The sequence below is a fragment of the Mycteria americana genome, chromosome Z (genome assembly GCF_035582795.1).
Source record: "Mycteria americana isolate JAX WOST 10 ecotype Jacksonville Zoo and Gardens chromosome Z, USCA_MyAme_1.0, whole genome shotgun sequence".
In the NCBI taxonomy this organism is placed as follows: domain Eukaryota; kingdom Metazoa; phylum Chordata; class Aves; order Ciconiiformes; family Ciconiidae; genus Mycteria; species Mycteria americana.
Window position 1 is genome coordinate 24,452,921 of NC_134396.1, and position 19,748 is coordinate 24,472,668.

A 19,748-nucleotide genomic window follows, 5' to 3' on the forward strand; every position below is an offset into this window, starting at 1 on the left:
AGGCTTATATCACATATTGAAGCAGTTAAAGTCAATAATAAAGCCTAATTAGTACATAGAGTATATCTATGAAGTGCAATAAATATGTGAATAACAAAGTGTTCAGAAAAGCAGAATGAAATTACAGCTTTTCAATAATCTTCAATTATTTTAGCTGTAATAAACACTCAAAATAACATGAGGTTAATTCCACTTCTTTTATATTACTGACTTGTTGCAGATAGCATATGGAATCTTTAAAAAATAATTTTTTGTAAGAACAGTGATTCCAAGATAAGTACAATCCTTTAATTTAAAGAAAGTGTATTTCTTAAATAATTTTTTTACTCTTGTAATGGTTTTACAAAGACAAGTAACCCTTTTATTCCACAGCATTGGCTATAGGAAAATAGCTATTGGCTATATAGATGTTTAATGCTCATATTTTTCTGTTGAACTCTTGTGTCTTGTGAAGCACAGTAAAATTGAAAGAAATTAAACCTGTATAAATTAGACTTATTTTATGTGTTTTTGTTTCATTTGGAAAATGAAAGTATATGTGTCTTTTTTAACTGGAGTGGGGTAATTGTATCAAATATTGCCAATATGCATGATTTTACATAATGACTATAACATTCTTGAGCTACATATTATAATCTTGAAACTAGAAATAAGCCAAAATGTTTTCTCAAAAAAACCCCTTTGTATTTTTTCCTCAGAAATTGGTATATTTTTCCTGTATAATTTTTCAGTCTTTAATCTTTTTGGCTTCTGTATTTTTAGATATTTGTTATACGTGAATCATGGCTTGTGTAGTAATTTTGTCTTTAAGCATTTCATCCTTTTCTTTATGTGAATTGTAGGTATGCTATTCCTCCAGAGCATGGAAAACGGCTTGAAAGACTAGCTCAAGGTAATATTTTCAATATTTCCATATGTAAGATGTCTGAAGGACAAACCTTCAGCAAAGTGAAAAACATTGTCCTTGACTTACCTACTGTGTTTTATTACTTAATGTTGTGTGACTTTTATCTGTGGTATGACTGCAAACAAGGAACACTTTTTAGTACTCTGAGGAATTCTTAAGAAACAAAATCTTTTTTTTTTTCTCTTAGAACTGTATCTTGTACTGGCATTTTTAGCTTGGTGAAGCTTATGAAAATGATGCTTAGTATTTTGTTGTTCATTAGATTTTCATTGCTAGTATCTTTGTCTCCTCTGTGCCCTTGCTTTCTCTTGTCATAGCTTCTTTTCATCAGCAACTTTTGCATCTTAACTTCTTAGCCAAATTTGGTACAAAGATAGAAATACTGAAGACAGCCAAATCTCCAGAAGTTTCATGGAAGTTAATGGCTGGGTAGAGGATGGAAACCTGGTTAGTACCTGTGGGAAGGGGGAAGCAGACAAAATGTACCAACTCTAAATCATATTTGGCAGCAGCCTGCTGGCCAGTGAGCAGGCGTATAAATCCACTTTAGCCAAAGCATGTACTAGCTTTTGCCCTGCAGAGGTGTGAGGAACGTCTGTTGAGAAGGAGCAGAGGATATTGTTGTAACGTTGAGATCTAAGGGATAAAAATCAGTAGTCTGTAGGAAAATTCTTCTCACACAGTAATTTTTTTTATTTTCAATAACACTACACCTCTCTTTTTGTTTCTAGATTAAGAATGCAACTTATGAACACGGGAATAATTACGCCTGTTTCTTGGCCTGGCAGCCCATGTTTTATAGCCTGCTATTAACCATATTATATAAGGAATGCTATTGAAAGTTGATAATTAGATACCATGTTTCAGGACTAAATTCTACATTTGTACAAAATCGTACATTTTCTTTTCATATCCATTTAATGTGCATATAGATGCATGACTCTTTTTCCGAGCTATTTTTAAACTATTGCTGAGAACAGTAAGATGGCATGTATCACTGAGATGTGAAAGTAAAGACCTGTGAACTTGCAGTCTTAAAAACTTATGTCAGAAAGACAGGTTTCAACCTGGATAATTACATTTACTATTCCTAAATTTTCTCATAGTTTCAGTTGAGCAAGTTGCCACTCATTTTTTTTGCTTTCCAGATTATTTTTCCAACTTGCAAAGTGTAGAACTCTTCATATGTATACCTTGAAGCTTTTGTTTTTCACTGGTAAACAAGTTGATACATGTTGTAGACTGGGCAAGTGACACTGACTCACGATAGGATCATTCAATAATTATTTTTGATTTACAGGAGCAAGGAGTAAAAGGAATAGAGAATTGGAAAAGGCTCAGAGAGGCACACTAGGACTGGTGAAAAATTTGCCTTTTTGTTTTAGTAATTGTTAGTAATCTCTAACTTTCCAATATGAAAGAGTGTCACAGAAAAGGAAGGGGGTATGATAAAGACCTGTGATGACTGGCATGGAAAAGGTGACTAAAGAGTGATTGTTCACTGTGTCTTCCAGTACAGCTAGAGACTGTGAATGAAGAGTCTTAGCAGGTTCGAAACAAACAGAAGGAGATGTTTTCTTTCATAGTATGAACTCCTCATTGTCCATGGTGGATTCTAAAATTTTGTATGGATTCAGGGGAAGATTGGACAACACTGGCAAAGAAATCTGTTAAAAGAGCATAGAGACTGCATCTGGCTTTGGAAGTCTTGGAGCAGCAACTTGCTGTTACTAGATTACTCAGAGGAAGCAAAGATTTCATGCTGTATTTAAGCACTTCTCTACCTCCACTTTGGACATTTGCTGGGAACAATATCTGTGGGTAGATAGTCTTTTCATTTGATGTAGTGTGGCTGCTCTGGCATTTATTATAGATTTCATATTGATTGATTATAGCTGTGCAGTGTTTTAAATCTATTCAGGTTTAAATGTTCTGTAATGACTGTGTATCAAAACTTTTTTTTTTTTGAGAGTAAGGGAAGAGAATGAGCAGTTTCAGCAACACTTTTTCAGTAATTTCTAAAAATTAAGTGGCATTGAGGCATGGCATTGTTTGCTGCAGGGTAAAAAAAACCTTCAGATTTTTCTTTGACGTACCCTAATTTCCCCAGATACGAGAGTAACCTATACAAATTCAGGAAGTAGATAATTTTTGGAGATATGTGCTTTGCTACATGGGAGCTTTTGAAGTCACTTAGTGTAAGCTTCTATAGTTTAAGAGTATTATGTTAGAAAACTGTGGCCTGAAGGTACTCAGGCCTCTTATTGCTGATAATGGTGGCTTAATACAGTAAGAGGAATGGGACATAAAGCATGAGGAGAAGTGGAAATCTCCAAACCCACTGTTTGTCAGAAGCCAATAGGATATACTGGGGGAACAGTGTCTTAATGTCTGAATGCCAGAGTCAGAATTGGACAATAGGCTAAATGGGACTCATGACTTCAGTTTCACCCAGTGTAACAGTTATTAGGCCCAGAACTGCTGGAAGAAGGTAGGACAGAAAGGGATCTGGCTTCAGGTACACTGGCATATGCATATGTGCTTTTCTACAGCTGGGAACAGGAACCCAGTTCCTTGATCCTTACTGATCACTATATTTAAAGAAGTTGCCCATGCATGTCACTCAGCCTTGGTCTGTGCACATCTGCATGGAAGTAAGTTGCCTACTTCTGCTCTTAATTATATGTTAGTACAAGTTATAAAGATCTGTTGGTGAATGGAAAACTACTTTTCCTGATGAATCGTGTGTATGATCAAAATTTAATTATTTTTATTTCAAAACCGTGTTTTGAATAGGAAATAGCAAATAAAATGTAGAATCAGATACTGAACAGTGAAGATAAAATTTCAAATAGTTGTTTATTCCATTATATTGAAACTGGATTTCTGTAGAAAAACTACGTACTCATACAGAGATTTTTATTGTAACAGCAATATAAGATAGGTGAGTTAATTTCACAGACAACCCTCTCTGACATTTCCTAAGTTTTTAGTATCTGACTTTAATGTCTTCTGTGATGTTTTGCTGTGAGTAGGTTGTTTTCATGATATTTTTGGTCCAGCTATAGCTTAGAATGGAATGTAGAAGATGATGCTGTAGTTCTTAAGAATAAAGGTGATGGACTTAATGCTCAATTTGACTTACACATTCAATTTTTTTTTTTTTTTTTTTAATTACCACTACTGATTATTTCTATGCTGTGGAGGTTAAGACCTCTGTGATCTTCTACTTTGCAACTGCTGCCTGCTAAAATACAGTCTGAGTTTTACAGTAAGATATCTTAAAAAGGTGAAAATTTAAAGTAAGATGCATGGCTGCAAGTCACTTAATAGTAAACATTAATAAAATATAGTGTAAATGAGAGCTTCATACTTAATTACATGTGTACTGAAATATTTTTAATCATATTTTTGCATGAGTGCAACATCTGAAAAAAAAAAGAAGTAGTTTATTCAAGGTTAGCCCTGATGACCAGATGCCTACCAAATGAACTGAATGCTCCTAAATAATTAAAATAATAAAATAAGGCCTTAATTGTGACAGGTTGTCTAAGCCAAGGCAGCAGTAGATACATAAATTAGAGGAAGGCTAGAATATTTTCCATCATCTTGTCTGCACATCACAATTACCACACATGCCTTTTGTGCATGAATGCTTTCATTTTTGCTTTCTATTGAAATCTGGATTGACTGTGGCACCTACAAATACTTTATCTGAAAGACATTAGACTTGCATCTAATAAAGACAACACTTTGATTTTGCCCTTCAGCTGCTTTCTCATTTATGTAGGGTTTTTTCAATTTTATGTAGACATAAATGTAATAAAAATCTCAAGTGAGCTGTTAACTGCAAGTTTTATACTTGTAGTTATGTTAATCTGTAATACCATGGTATTCTTAAGGATTTTTTGTTTCACAAAATGGATTAGAAAATAAAGAGAATAGAAGCAGAGTGGCAGATCAGAAATAACAGTTTGAAGCATTTTCAAGAACTTTTAATAGATCATTTAATTGCAGAAACTGTTTTAGAGAGGAGATTACATCTATCTGTGGTGTTCAATTATGTTAAAGAAGAAACAAAGTAAAGTTTAATATATTGTAATTATGTAGGGGTGTTACAAAAAGCTTTGTATGGTGTATAGTATTAATTAATTAATTTCATGCAGAAGTCATTACCTGTTATGTATGAAAACAAGTATAAATAGTTGTTGAAATGTAATGATGTAGAACTTGCATAACTTCTAAGGGTCTCGAATCTGAAAACTTGAGCAGCTGAAGAATTGAACTTTGTCTCAATTGATACTTATATGAGTCAAGTTAGGAAAGTCGCATCTAAGAGAGAAGAAACTTAAGGCTGTAATGTATTCATCTGGGCATAACAACACTCATATTTCACAGCACTTGCTTCTTTTGCGACTTTTGTACTCTGTGCTTTGTACAGCATACAAATTGCCACTGCTGCTCTGTGAGGATTGTTGTCATGCAAACTCATCCTCCTAATTTCTTTTATGTGCCATACAGAAAGTTAAATCAAATTAGTTCAAATCACTGCAAATTAATTTAAATATATTATATAAAGTTTGTATTTATACTTACCAGAGTAAAATCTAAAAATAAAATGACTAGAAAACTCAGTCCCCCTTTCATCTCTGCCTGTGTTCCAAGAGTACTGATCAGTGAATTATGATTAATATTTTGTATGTTCTAAGTCCTTTAAATGAAGATCTACTTAAGTAAAAAATTACTGTAACTTTGAGCTTAATTTGCATTAATTTGGATTATTTTTAATTACATTAAAGTTAAATTGCATTAAAGATATTTGCAATTTAGGGTGTTCTCTTTCTCATGTTGTAAGTTTTGTATTTTTATATTTATATTTTCAATTAATATCAATAAACTAGAAATGCAGTACATTTACTGTAAAATTTCAGGTGAAGACTTGAGTATGGAAGTGTAGAAAAAGGTAGGAAATCTAGCCTCATTCATTGACTGGTCAGAATTTGATTTGAAAGTTCCCTAAGAATATGATTTTATGTGTGTGTGCTTAAATAATGACTTTATTGTGGGCCAAATTGTGATATCCTTGATCATACAAGGCAATATATAGCCAATAGCTCTGTTCAAGTCAATGGAGTTATAGAATTACTCTTTTGGGAACAGTATTGTAATGTGTCCATGTATGATTGTAGCTGAACAGTTTAACTGAAAACAGTATGGACACATCCTTAGTGCCATAGATAAGCATTCCAAATATCTTGAAAATGGTAATCAACCAGGGAATGGAACCCAATCCCCTTCAGTGTGCATGAGTGATAGCTGTGATGTGATGTGGTCATCTGATATGAGCTGTGTGTGATATGTAGGAATTATACTCTCAGAGTGAAAAAAAAATGAGCCTTCCAGATAGCAATGGTCACTGTCCCTCAATAATTTATAGAGTTGAACTTATTTTAAAATGTTCTTTATCCCTGAGCCATTTCATACATGCTTTAAAGACTCTCCGTGCAGCAGTGTCCTGTGTGTGGGAATCATGTCTTCCCCAGACACAGCTAGGAATCTGCTTAGTGCCCAGTGCTCTGAGCTTCCCCCAAAGATGAGAAGGCTTTGACTTGTATCTAGAGTATGGATCCATAAAACTAGAAACTGTATGGAAATGAGGTGGAATAGCATTGACAAAGCGTGTGTCTTCACCAGCCCAGTGATACGACTGTAACTCAATAAGTGGTTTTATTTTGTTAGTACAAATAACATTGGTTATCTTGTGTAAGATTATCTTATTTTGGGCTGTATTGTCTGTCAGAATATGTATGTAGAGTCTTCTGACAGCATATTTTTGGTTGTTAACACCATCTGAAGCCTATGCTTTCACATATTCTTTGCTATTGTTGCTTGTGTTAACTAGATAAGGTTTTCAAAAAGCCTGAGCGGGACTTTCAGTTTGGTGGATAAATGTACTCTACCTGTAGTTCATGTGCTTATACCCAAACATTTGGCCACCAAGCGTTAAATCACATACTTACCTTTTAGCCTGTTCTAATTCTGCTCTAGGTGTTGTGAATGTCAGTGTTTCTTTAAATCATGGATTGGAGAATTTTCAACTGGACGGTCTTTTTCTCATGGATGTAAATCAGTGAGCAACCTAATTCTGGTTTACCCTGATCTTTGATTATTGCTCATTGGCTCCTGTGAAGTAATTGTTCTGAATTGTCATTTTGTGTTCTGTGTAATCATTTCCAAGAGGTAAGTGTGGTACAGATGGCTAAATATAAGTATTGAGAAGAGGTGTAGAAGAGGTCTGCTGCATCTCAAGAGACCATCTGAGAAACGGGGTTTGCATGCAAATTCCCACAAAATACCTGCTTTTGTAGGACTGATTTAGAGTTAATGGATTAGTGTGAATGGATTAAATTAAGATTTCATGGGTCTCATAAAAGCATGAATGTACTACAGAACTTGAATGGTAGTTACATCTTAGATAGGTTTCAGTATTTTTTCTTTTGGATGTGGGATTTCACTAAATATCTAGGATTAACGGGTAATCCTGTAAATTGGTAATTTTAACATCAGCTTGGTATTTGAGAATGGTTCTGGTGTGTTTCAGGTATGTCTTGAATTGGCCTGCATTTAATGTATTTGTAAGGGTCTTGTGATGTTTCTGATGCAATGTCCTCTATTCAGTGTGCTATTAGGTATTTTTTACATCTGCTAACCAATTCTCCCACAGGGATTTTCTTTCCTGAAAGAAAAGCTTGTGTGACCTTACCTTTAGCTTGGGCAGAACAAAATACCTTCTGATAAACAGTAATGAGGAAATACTACCTTCCTTTCTTCCCTTGTTCATTGAAGGGGAGTGCTTTTGAGAAAATGACGTGAATGAGACTGGAAAATTTGAGTGTGTGTAAGTGTAGACTTTGACAGAGTCAAAAGATTTTTTTATAGTGGTACAGAACGTGTAGGCTGCACTTTGATTTCAGTGTGAGGGCTCTGTAACCGCAGCAAATGTTCTCCTGTAAATTTCTCTTAATGGATTTTGAGCAGGTTGTGTTCTGCTGTTCTGTGCTGTTTGCAGGTTTCTTAGAATTCAGGAACAAGCTTGCCCTCTGGTTGGCGTTGTCAGAACTGTTTCTGATCTCTTGGAGCTGTAGTGGTACAACTTAAGTTTTGGGTATCTGCCCATCGTTTGTTTTTATCATCATGTGTTGAGCTAATTAAGCATATTGCAATAGCAGAATTTGGTACAAAATTGTTTTCGCAGGGAAAACAAATCAGTCAAACTCTCCCTGCTTTTAGAAATTAAGGTTTTTGCTACTTTTCATGCCAGCTATTTCTTCAGTCTCAAGTATCACTTTCAATCACTTTTTTCACAGTATGTTCCAGTATATTTCTATTATTATGCTGCTCAGGACTGAGATTTCTTGAAGCTCATAAGCTGTAGGTTCCAAGTTATGATTGTTACCATTATGTTATAGGCATTAATTGTACCAAAATAGTTGAAATTTATGTGCTGGATCCCACTAATTGTGGGCTAGTTTCTTTTAACTGTCTTTTAGTCAGTGAAGCCAAACATGTATGATAAAACTGTACCTAGTACTACGTTTTGAAAGGTACTTTATAACATTATTTGCAGTTCCAAAAGAGAGTAAAAATTCTGTGCCTGTTGATGGGGACAAAAAAGAAAGCATGATAAATTTCAATAAAATTTGATCTCAGGGCATCTTAGCAGAGTTCCTAGCACATTGATCAACACCAGTGTACATTACACCATTGCTGTTTAAGTGCTGCTTAACCTTATAACTGAGAAGTTAGAAAAAATTTGTTCTCCCAGGACTGGGGAGTGTGCTAGAAAAGAATGTACAAAGAATATAACAATTATAATGTGATCACCTTAAAATTGTTCTAGAATTGTAGCATGGTTAAGGGACATAAATATAAGACTCATCGGAGAGAAGAACTTAAATCTGACGTTACAGAGGAGGCTATATATTATGGCAAATTGTTGAGATTTCATCTTTTTTTCCTCAAGTCATTAAAAATATTTAGATGGTTAATTGATTTAAAGTGATTCTTTTTTTTTAATAATCAAGTAGTGAGCGTGTTGCTCCAAGAATTCACTGCTTCTGTGAATGAAAAACTAACATTTACATGAGGGGGATACAACAACTCTGCAAACACAGTAGAGAGATGACAGAAAGCCATTTTACTAGTTAAATGTCCTGTGGCTAATTTTGTGTCCACGAAGCAATGTTTTTATATAATTTGTCTAGTAATTTTTGTTATTTTTTTTCCTGTATTTATCTTGGGTGACTTATTCTTACGGCTTTCACACAATTACTAGGCTTTTCCTGCAAAACAGTTACAATTCAGTTTGGAGAATAATTGAGTGGTGTTCTTGGTTAATATATTCATTGTGGACAAACATTTACACCTTGGATAATCCTAGATAATCTATCAATATGGATCTCTCTCAAAGATCTTTTGTGTCCTTCAGGCATAAAATATTTTATGCATAAAGGAATCAAAAGTATTTTTTCTGAATCAGTATTAATACCATCATTAAGGAGAGGTTTTCATCATGAAGAGCTGGCATTGTATCTTCTCCAGTATCAAGTAGCTATGCAAGATAATTGGTAAAATATACTTTTTTTTCCCCCCTAATACTGTTTGCTTCATTTCAGTTTCTGTCCATGTTTCTCAGGTAGTTCTCCTGCATAACAGAATAGGATTATGTATGTTTTCCTTGTACCCAGAAAAAAAGTAATCATTTTTAAATGGCTTTACATTTGGATTTTCTTACCATATGAATTTTATCTAGGTTTATAATACAAATGAAAATAATTTTGGAGTATCTTTTTTTACCTTATGTCATTATCGTAGACTTTTTGTTTTACAGTAGAGTCAGGCTAATTCATACTACACTGGTTTAAAAACTTAGAATTCATATTTTCCTCCTATATGTTTTAAGAGAGGACTGTGATGAAACTGTATACCTAGCAGTGAGAACTTACTCTTAGAGTCTAGAACAGGGAGCCAGCACTCCTGGTTTCAATTTCTTGTTTGCTTGGTATGTTTTCTATGGAACTGTTAGGGATAGTGAACTCCTTTATGCCTCAGTTCTGTTTCCTGAAAATTAAGAAATTTTTAAAACAATTACTTTTTCTTTTAGCAATAGCCTGCCAATCTTTGCGAAATCTCTGAGATCACTTGAGAATATATGACATACAAGACAGTAAACTGTTGATGTTAAGAAGTCTTGGTAACATTGAAAAATATACTCCACAGAAGAAACAAAAATAAATAAATAAATAAAGTTGAACTTCACAGAAAGGGATTACTTTCAATACATTCAATACTTTCAATACATTCAATCCATACATTTAGCAGTCCTGCATAATATGTAATTTTAATGTATCAAATTAATATTATGCAGGACTGCTAAATGTATGGATTGCAGTTACCCATAGTACATCTCATGGTGATTCTTGCTAATGGTCTGGTACAAACACTAAAAAGACTGTAAAGATTAATAATAATAATTTTTATTTTTGTAATAATAAAGATGATAAACTTTCTCATCTTTGCTGATTAGTGAGTAAATTGTTCCCCTTTGTCAACCTGGTTCTGCTGATGTTAGTGCTGTAACTTTGTGAGATTTCTGTGATGTTGCATTATAACAGTCAAAAGTATTCCTCTTGGCTGCAACAAAAGACACCTGTTCATCTCAGAGCAAGTAATACACCTGTACTTAAGTGGAAGAGGGATTGAGAGCAAGTATGCAGAGACAGTAGTAGGTGGTTAGATGGCTCTCACTATATTCCTTCCATTTTTCAATCTGATGTTTTCAGGAGCCTCTTGCTTTTGTTAACTACTATGCCTTTCTTTTCCTTTGTTTTATTGCTTGTAGGAATTGTGTTTTCAGTTTTTGAGAGTGTTACCTTCTTCGTAGAATGGAGTCTGAAAGGAGGTCAGGAAGGGCTAAACTAGCGATGTTCTGGAAACTTTTCCCCTCTTTCTCCTTCTCATCCCCTCCCTTTTTCCTTGTAACATAGTGGTTTCTTACCATAATATAGTTAGGTTGAAGGGAAAAGAACCTGGGAAGGAAAGATTGGGTAGCTCATTTGAACTGTAGCTGAGGTGCCATTCACATCCTGGTTAGAGGGTCAGATACTAGAGTTTAATAACACTGAAACTTCGTCTTTAATTTTTCACTTTTCCCCTCATTCATTTATCTCCATGTTTTTATCAACTGGATTATATAATTATTTAATGAACTAAGGAGGGTTTGTGGAGTGGTACGTAAATAATCATGAAAGCTGAAACATGGAAAACAATCTTTGTTCACAGAAATCAAGACAAGATATAAAGAAGAAATGTTTAGTTGTAATTTACAACATGTTTTAGTTGTACCAGATTTCTCTGTGAAAGGAGCCATACTTTCTAGCCTTTTCTAGATAGAAAGTTGTTGTTTGTTTGCTGTATAGATGGTCTGGAAGTGCTAGGTAAACCTAGTCCTTGTGGAATCCTTCTGAATTTATATACTACAGTTGATTTTCATGTGTGCAGGAGTTGCAGAAATGAACGGTAATGTAAAAAAACCCTAAACATAAAAGATTTCTGTAAAGGGTAAGAAAAGTATGCCTAAATTTACAGGTCCAAATTTATTTTAAATTATTTCACTTCTTAACAAACAAACAAAAAACGAAACAAAAAAACCCCAAACCCCTGCAGCCTCTCCCCCTGAAAATCAGTTGAAAAACTTAGGAAGTGCATTTGATTTTTATACAAATCTCTCCGAACCTAGCAATGACATGGTAAAAAATTCTAAAAGAAGTTGAAACAGTATTATGTATTGTAAAATATTACAAACATTTCCTACTTGTTTTAATTAAAAGATACCTAATTTTGCTTATCTTGCCTTATTAGGGTTCTTCCCAAGCAGCTCTCAAGGATGTGATGCTTTTCTTCGCCACAAGATGACTCTGATTTCTCCATCAATATTGAAAAAGTATGGAATTCCTTTTGACAAGGTACATTAGTGTTTATTTTTAAACTGTGCATTCATGCATCGCATTAGATTGTGTTTACTATAAGGATTGTTTATAGTAAAGGTGAGGCAAAATTATTATTTTTATTTTTTTTTTAGGCACTGACTCCATGAAAAGATGAAAACAAATGCTTGTAGTATTAGGACTTTTACAGGTTTAGCTTGGAATTTTCTAGCAGAAAACACTTGTAGCCATCATAATCTTTATCCTAAAAGTTTCTGCAATTTTTAAGACATTACCAATATTTTTTATTTCTATTTTATTTTATAATACAAGCTTGCAGCTTGACTGAAACACTTATTAACTAGCTATATTAATTTAACCTGCATACCTAATATTTTAAAATAAATGTTTCATTTTTTAATGTCTGTATTCTGTTTTTCTGATGCAGTTAAATGTAACTTTATCAGTATTGTGATCTAAAAAGTTTCAGGTGGAATAAAACCAAAAGAACTGTTATTTAATTTAAAATATATTTTAAAAGTTGTAACATACTAGAAAAAGAGTGAATGATTATTTTGTGCTGCTAGGTAGTAGCAGACTGGACGTTTGATAAGAACATTGTATACAGAAAGTGGGAAGAATAACTGTCTTTCTTCTTTGTGGATGAGTATAATACATAGCTGCTTTCAAAAACATCTGAAGTATTCAGTTTCTTCTTCTTTCCTACAAGATTTTCTACCTTATTGTTTTCCACTTTGAACTTCCTATAGGTGCCAGCTAATGAAAAAGTTTCTACTGCATTGCTTTTTCTTTAAGTGTATGTCTTCTATATTCTGAACACTTTGCAAATTCTAAATTTCTAAATTCAAGAGCTTTGTAAGGCTACTCAGAAGAGTAGAGCTTGATTCAGAAAGTCCCCTGCCTGAACATCTGTTTACGTTATACTGAGTTTTCAAAAGCGTTTTGATTATTAAGGGGTTATGATTCTTGGATTCCCAGTGCGCAGACTGTTTTAAGGTGTTCAGAAGAACCAGGCAATATATACTTTTTCCTCACTATATTCCCGCTGCAATATAGTCCTGTAAACTGTCCTTGCCACACTACTTGTTTATTATTGTGGTTTCTGTTTTAGGGTATGGGGTGTTTATTTATTGATATGATGTGGACCTGTGGATACAAACGTAGCTTATCATGTTTCCTGGCCTAGAATATAGGATAATGCAGTACTTTCTATCTGCTTTAGTTGATATTTTTGTAACACAAATAATATTTAAGTGAATGTTTTCATGTATAGTAGTATTGTGGTTTAAACCCAGTAGGCAGCTAAGCCCCACACAGCCGCTTGCTCACTCCCCCCGGGTGGGATGGAGGAGAGAATTGGAAGAGTAAAAGTGAGAAAACTCCTGTGTTGAAATAAAGACAGTTTAATAGGGAAAGCAAAAGCTGTGCACACAAGCAAAGCAAAACATCAGCGGGCAGGCGTTCAGCCATCTCCGGGAAAGCAGGGCTCCATCATGTGTAACAGTTACTTGGGCAGACAAACGCCATCACTCTGAATGTGTCCCCCTTCCTTCGTCTTCCCCCAGCTTTTTATGCTGAGCATGACGCCATATGGTATGGAATAGCCCTTTGGTCAGCTGGGGTCAGCTGTCCCAGCCGTGTCCCCTCCCAACTCCTTGTGCACCCCCAGCCTACTCACTGGTGGGGTGGGAAGCAGAAAAGGCCTTGACTCTGTGTCAGCACTGCTCAGCAGTAACTAAAACATCCCCGTGTTATCAACACTGTTTCCAGCACAGGTGGGATGAAGCCACTGATTTGTTGTATGCCTTTTGGAATATCACTTCACTTTTCATGCTTAAATCAACCTATGTATAAAATTGAAGAAATGTAGGCATTTAGAATGATACTTGGAAAACAAGCTTTTTTGAATAAATTACTCATATAAGAAGTAGTTTGTTTTCTGAATGATATATTATCGTATGGAAATGTAGTTGCTGAGTTCAGTTGTTGTAATATATAGGTAAATACCGATTTCCTTTGTAGCCTTGTGCTTTATCATGAAATGTCAGATGAAACCTTCCAAACTGGAAGGTTTTATGACTAGATTTATAGTTTTGGATTTACAGAACATTACTCTGAACAGTATAATTTTCAGTGGCTGGTGTTTAAAGTAGCATATTGCAGAATGCCTGCGTATTTGTTTTCAGTACCACACATTTGAGGTGGGTAAGGGAGTTGATGTTATTATTTCAGTGTCTTGATTATTCCTGTATTCTAATTTAAAAAAAAAAAAACAGTGCTAGAAATAGTTAAATATTTAAGTTTCGTTCTGTCACCTAGTCTTGGGAGGAAGCAGGCTGTACCCAAGTGTAATTGTAATTAATGGGATTCAGTGAGAAAGTGAATAGAGAGAACCAGGCTGTGATCTTTCATGGCTCAAAGTGATAGAAGTGGAAATGTGCTGAATGCTGATAAGTCAGCCTATGCCTACCAGGTGGCAGCTGAACTGCTGCTTCTTGCAATAGAACACCTGCTAAACTGTCAGCAGTGGGAGGGTGTATTGAGATAAATTTTGGAATTGTTAGCACTGAGAATAATCTTTCTTAAACATTCCCACAGCGATTGTTGGAGTGCTGCAGTAGCAGTTATAATATATGCACCTGTATGTGCATTTGCATGTATATACTAAATATGAACCCAGAAAAAATTAACCTTGCAAAGTGCAAATGCAAAATGGAAGATCCAATTTTATTCTTTAGCTTTGTTAGCTAAGTATATTTTACTTGTTTTCCTCTCTTTCTGTCATCCCATAATACAATCAGAAATATACATCTTGAAGTGTAATCCCTGTGTGTTTATTCTTGCATTGAGCAAAAAAAATGCACACTAAGAATTCATAAAACTGTAAGATGAGAATTTTGCAGGAGAAGAAAGGGGGGATTCTAAAAGCGGAAATTGAATGTATGACAACTATGCCAGCAAAAAGCTGAGATTTAAGACATGACATGTTAATAAGAAAAATGTTTGGAGTTGTGATTTTTAGTTTTGGTGATTGTTTAAAATGTAGCTCTCCCTTTTTGTGATTTCAAATCACAAGCGTATTTCCCTAAAAAAGAGTCATATTTGTCCTTCCAGTTTCTCTTACTGTATTGCTTATGCAAAGCATTGTCACACAATGAAAACAGCCTATTTAATCTCTAAGAAGTCTCCTTATTTTCCTGTAATCAGCAAATGCATCTTGTTGAACAGTCATCAGTCATTGCTCAGATTATTTGCTTCATTTAAATGGATCTGTTTGCTTTTTAGTGGGCCAGCCGTCTGATGTGTGTTTCATGTAAAAAGGCATATCAAACAGAGTATGGGGAATCTCTTTTAACTCTTTACTTCTGAATCTTCTAGTTTATTGATTAACTCTTATCAGATAGTTCAGAAGATAGTGTGCCATTTCTAGTCTCTGACTAGCCTGTCCTTGATACAGTCTTTGGTGGTCTGGCATTAAGAGATTAAAGCTGTCTCTGAGTGGAGAGAATGTTAGTGACTGACAAGAAGTGCTGTCTCTCCTTTTCTTCATGTCCAGAGGAAAGCAGCAGTCCATCCACGTATAGGAAGATGAGATTTCTCTCTGGAAAGAGAATATCCTGACCAGTGATTTGTTTACCTTACCCCACTTTTGTGGTAATTTACTGTAGAAGCCTTTTATATCTGGTAATTCTTTTATAACTACTGGAAATTTGGTTTCTTTTTGGCTATACAAAATATAATTACTATGGCAGCGTTTTTTTAGGTTGGGTTTTTTTTTTCTTTTTTTTTTCTGCTTTGTATAATTTCTTGTTGAGTCAGTGGCCTCAGCACACTTTTCTTTTGGTTGCTTTTTACTGTACTTGTAAAGAACAGAGCAGTCCTTTGGAACTACCCTTGCCCATTCTCTAAAGCAATGTCAGAGCTTAAATGTAGTCAAGCTTTTTCCTCTTTGAGAACCTCCTTCCAAGCCCCTTGTCCTTTAGGTATTTGGAGTTCTCGTTATCAATAGTACCGGAATCTTTCTGCTCTCTTAAATTGAGCTTAAAGAGAAAGAGAGGAAGGACAGGGGCAGATTAAAATTTGTTTTAATGTAAAGTCTAAAGTGGTGTTTTAATGGCTTTACATTGAGACATTCTGCACGGCATTTCCAATGCAAGAATCCCCTTGGTGTTAGTAGCTGCAAGGCTTAAGAATTGGTGCAGGGCAAATGTCGTTAATTCTTCTTCCTCCTTTCCTGTCCAAAATGATTTAAAGATACTGCCTGAGGGGATCCAAATGTATCAAATGTGTTCCTTTGGGATGAACAACATTGTTTTCTTTAACTGCTAAGGCTCATTAACTTAGAGTTTCTCCTACTTTATACTTGATCATCAATAGTAAGTAACTTAAAAGGCAAATCAGGCCCTCAGTCACAGGTCTTCAAATCGTAGTTTTTGAAGTGGGTGAGTACAGGAGAGAAGGGTGAGAATAAGATCTCTGTCCAGTCTTTCCAAGAAAAGTTCTAGTGCCATTCTAGAGAAACATCTTCAGGGTGGTCAACAGAATAATTTCTTCAACAATGAATTTGTACTAGTATTTAGGGATGATAATTGTGGATATTTTGGTCCAGCCTGTCTCTGCTTCCGCTCAGTCAGGAAGATTGATATATTCTTTGCACTGTCTTTTCTAGCTCCCTGTACTTCCAGATTTTATTACCAGTGAAACTCTGCTCCAAGATTAGCTTTTTTGAAAGGACTTTCTGAATTTGTAAAGCAATACATGTAGCTATGTATTTTATAGTAAACAACGTTGTCTCATATCTACTATTTCTGCTTGCATTACATCGCAACTGTGTGCAAGGTGAAAAAAATTCTTTCTAGGTAGTTGGAAAGGCAAATATAGTTTTCATTGCTTCAGGAGCAGAACTGCTTTTGTAATGTGGTTCACTTTGAGGGTTATTTTTTGTTTTTATGCTATAGGTTACACAAGAGGCAGGAGAATTTATGATCACTTTCCCATATGGATACCATGCAGGATTTAACCATGGTTTTAACTGTGCAGAGTCCACAAACTTTGCTACCATCCGATGGATTGATTATGGAAAAGCAGCAAAGTTGGTAAGTCATATTGCAGAAAATTGATGTGTAAGGAAATCTTTCCTGTGGTTATTTCTTTGTGAGAATCTATGGAAGCCGATGAGAAAGAGAGAACTATTAGATCAGGTAGTACTTTATACTGCCATTGAAATTTTATTTATAGTTGTTGTTTTTATAATGGGAATTATACTTCCAGCAATGTGTATTCCTCTCAGTAGTGAGTTTTGTTTGCAGCTTAATGTATATATTGTTTATCAAAACCAGTTCTATTTATGGATATTTTTAAGTTGAAGCTACATATACTGAGGCTAGAAATGTGAAGACAACTGACTTCTGCTCTTAAACCTCCTCTAAGCTCTACTGTTTGTGAAAGCACTTTATTGAAACGAGGAATTTTGATACCTGGAAAGAAACATAAATAATTAAACTTTAAACAAAGTTTAAAGAAACTTCAATTTTTCTCGTCTTTAATCTCATCAGATACCTTGTTGTACAAGATAATAAAGGAACTGTGAACTCAGAGTAGATATTTTCAGGTTTTAAAATGAGGTGTGTTTAATGGAAGATATTTTAGACTGAACTTTTGTTATGTGGCATACATTTTTTGCTTCTGTTCATGTACAGCATGTGGTAAATATACAAAATCAAGAAAATGTGCAATTTGTTCAGCAGAAGTTTTTTTACTATTTTTCAATATTGTGTGATTTTTCTCAGAATTAGCTTTGGTTAGTATGCTTCCCAAAATGTTTAAGTTAGAGGCATTTTCTGTATCGACTTGTTCGTTATTGAAAGAACCCCTTTCAATAGTGATTTGCTTAATATATTAGCTAATAAGATGACATGGGATAAAGGGCAAAATCAGATGTGCAGGTTTAACAATTAAGTAATGATAGTGGACTCTCATTAAAGATTTGGGATTAGAAGACCATCATGAGAAAGTTCTCAAATAGTGGAAATTTATGATTCTGGGCACTATTGATTATTATTGTTAATAAGATTGCATATGCTTCAAAGGGAAGAAGTTTACAAATTTTTTTTTTTCATGTGCTCTGTATGCATATACTTACAGTAGTGAAAATATTGAGAACACCAATATGCAACGTGTTACGTTCAGGCTGGTCTTTACCTTTAATGGGAAAGCTGTGTTTTTAATAGCCAACAGATAAGGTGTTGACTATAAAGTTAATTAAAAAAAATCTATGTATTTGATAGTTTGGAATTTCTATGGGTAATACAATGAAACAAAGTTTAGAGGAGTATGGGCATGAAGACATACGAGTTAACTGTGGCAGGTAAAACTGTCCTGGATTTTAAAAGGGATTTTAAAAGGATTTTAAAAGCACATTCGTGCTGCAGCTCTAAAATTGATTCAGCTCAACTTCAAGAAGGGCAAACTTTATCTTTGGATGTAGCAATGCTGAGGTAGAGATACCTGCAGCTACATCCCTTTCAGTGTACAGGCTTCATATTTCTTATGTTTTAAAAAAATGGTCTACCATTTGGTGTGCAGCTGCCCCAGTACAAACTGTTAAATGTCTTATGCCTTCAACGTGCCTCTCAGTTATTGTATTATACTGTAAACTTAATGTCACATTTAAACTCAGCAGAGTTGGAAGATAATTTTTTAAAGCTAATGAAATTTTATTCCTTTACACCACTCCAAAAATGCTTCTGAAATTCTGAATTTTCAGCTAGGAAGTCTTGGCATATACACTCTAAACACAGTTTTACTTAGTCAAAATTCTCTGACATATGGATAAAACTTTCATCTTAGGACACTAAATTCTGTGCTCTATGGTTATTGCACACAGGAGCAGTATTGTGCATATATAGTATAAGAAATTAAGGTAGTTCTGTGGTATCTGCAGTTGAATTTAAATGTCTGGGAGTTTCAAAGTGGAAGCTGAAACAATAATGACTAGTCTCTCTTCAGAGAAATCTACCATTGTCAAATGTGAACTCCAGTTTCTTTGACAAATGGTCAGTGCTTAATGTTACTTGCTTATTTTTTATTACTTATTACCACAAGAATGAGAATTAAAGTTTATTTTTCTTATCTTTTTAAATGAAAAAGAACATGCTAGGAAGTGCTAATAGTAGAATTTTAAAATTTTTTAAAATGGAAATCTGTAAGAAGAGAAGAACTAATGGGAAGGTGGTGACATAATTCTTCATAATACTTACTTATATTTGTTTATGCCATATAAATAGGGTAAGCAAGTCAAACAGAGAAAGTATTATAACTGGCTATCTATTCTTAAATTGTAATTATAAGACACTTTGAAAGCACACACAAGTTATGGAGTTACTCCAAATTGGGTGCTCTGTTTCTTGATTATGGTGTTTCTCTAGAAAAACATGAGGATAGCTATGATTAGTTTTATCACAACCTCAGGAAACTTCCTGAAAGTATTAATTAAAAGGTAAGAAGTCTGTGTGCCCAAAGAATACTGTTATTTTACTAAATTTTATTTGCAGCTCTGGTAATTTCATTTAAAAGAAAAAAAACCACCACACAACCTCGCATTCCCATTTGTCACTCTTCAGAGTACTGATGTTGTGTTTGACTTATCTTTTCTTTCTGTATGGGGTATGTACAAGAATTTTAATTGAAAAAAATATTTTGGGTCCCCTAGGTCCTCTGTATTGTACTGCAGAAATTGCCTGTGTCAGCAAAATGCAGCAATATCTAGGTCAGTTCGTTGCTGTATTCTCCTTAGAGAATATTGTATACTGATGACTGATTATTTGTCTTCCTAC

General features: G+C 34.5%; 1 protein-coding gene across 5 annotated transcripts in view; it reads left to right on the top strand.

The window, feature by feature from the left end:
- The window catches only part of KDM4C (lysine demethylase 4C), a 277,722-nt gene that overhangs the window by 48,999 nt on the left and 208,975 nt on the right, over positions 1 to 19,748 (top strand). For all 5 annotated transcript variants that reach the window (XR_012779017.1, XM_075527201.1, XM_075527204.1 and 2 more), the window contains exons 6-8: positions 843 to 892; positions 11,828 to 11,931; positions 16,872 to 17,009. Coding sequence is in view for 4 of the 5 variants with exons in the window: in XM_075527201.1 (XP_075383316.1) it covers positions 843 to 892; positions 11,828 to 11,931; positions 16,872 to 17,009 (292 nt within the window). In the remaining variant the exon portion in view is untranslated. The remainder of the gene's footprint in view (positions 1 to 842; positions 893 to 11,827; positions 11,932 to 16,871; positions 17,010 to 19,748) is intronic.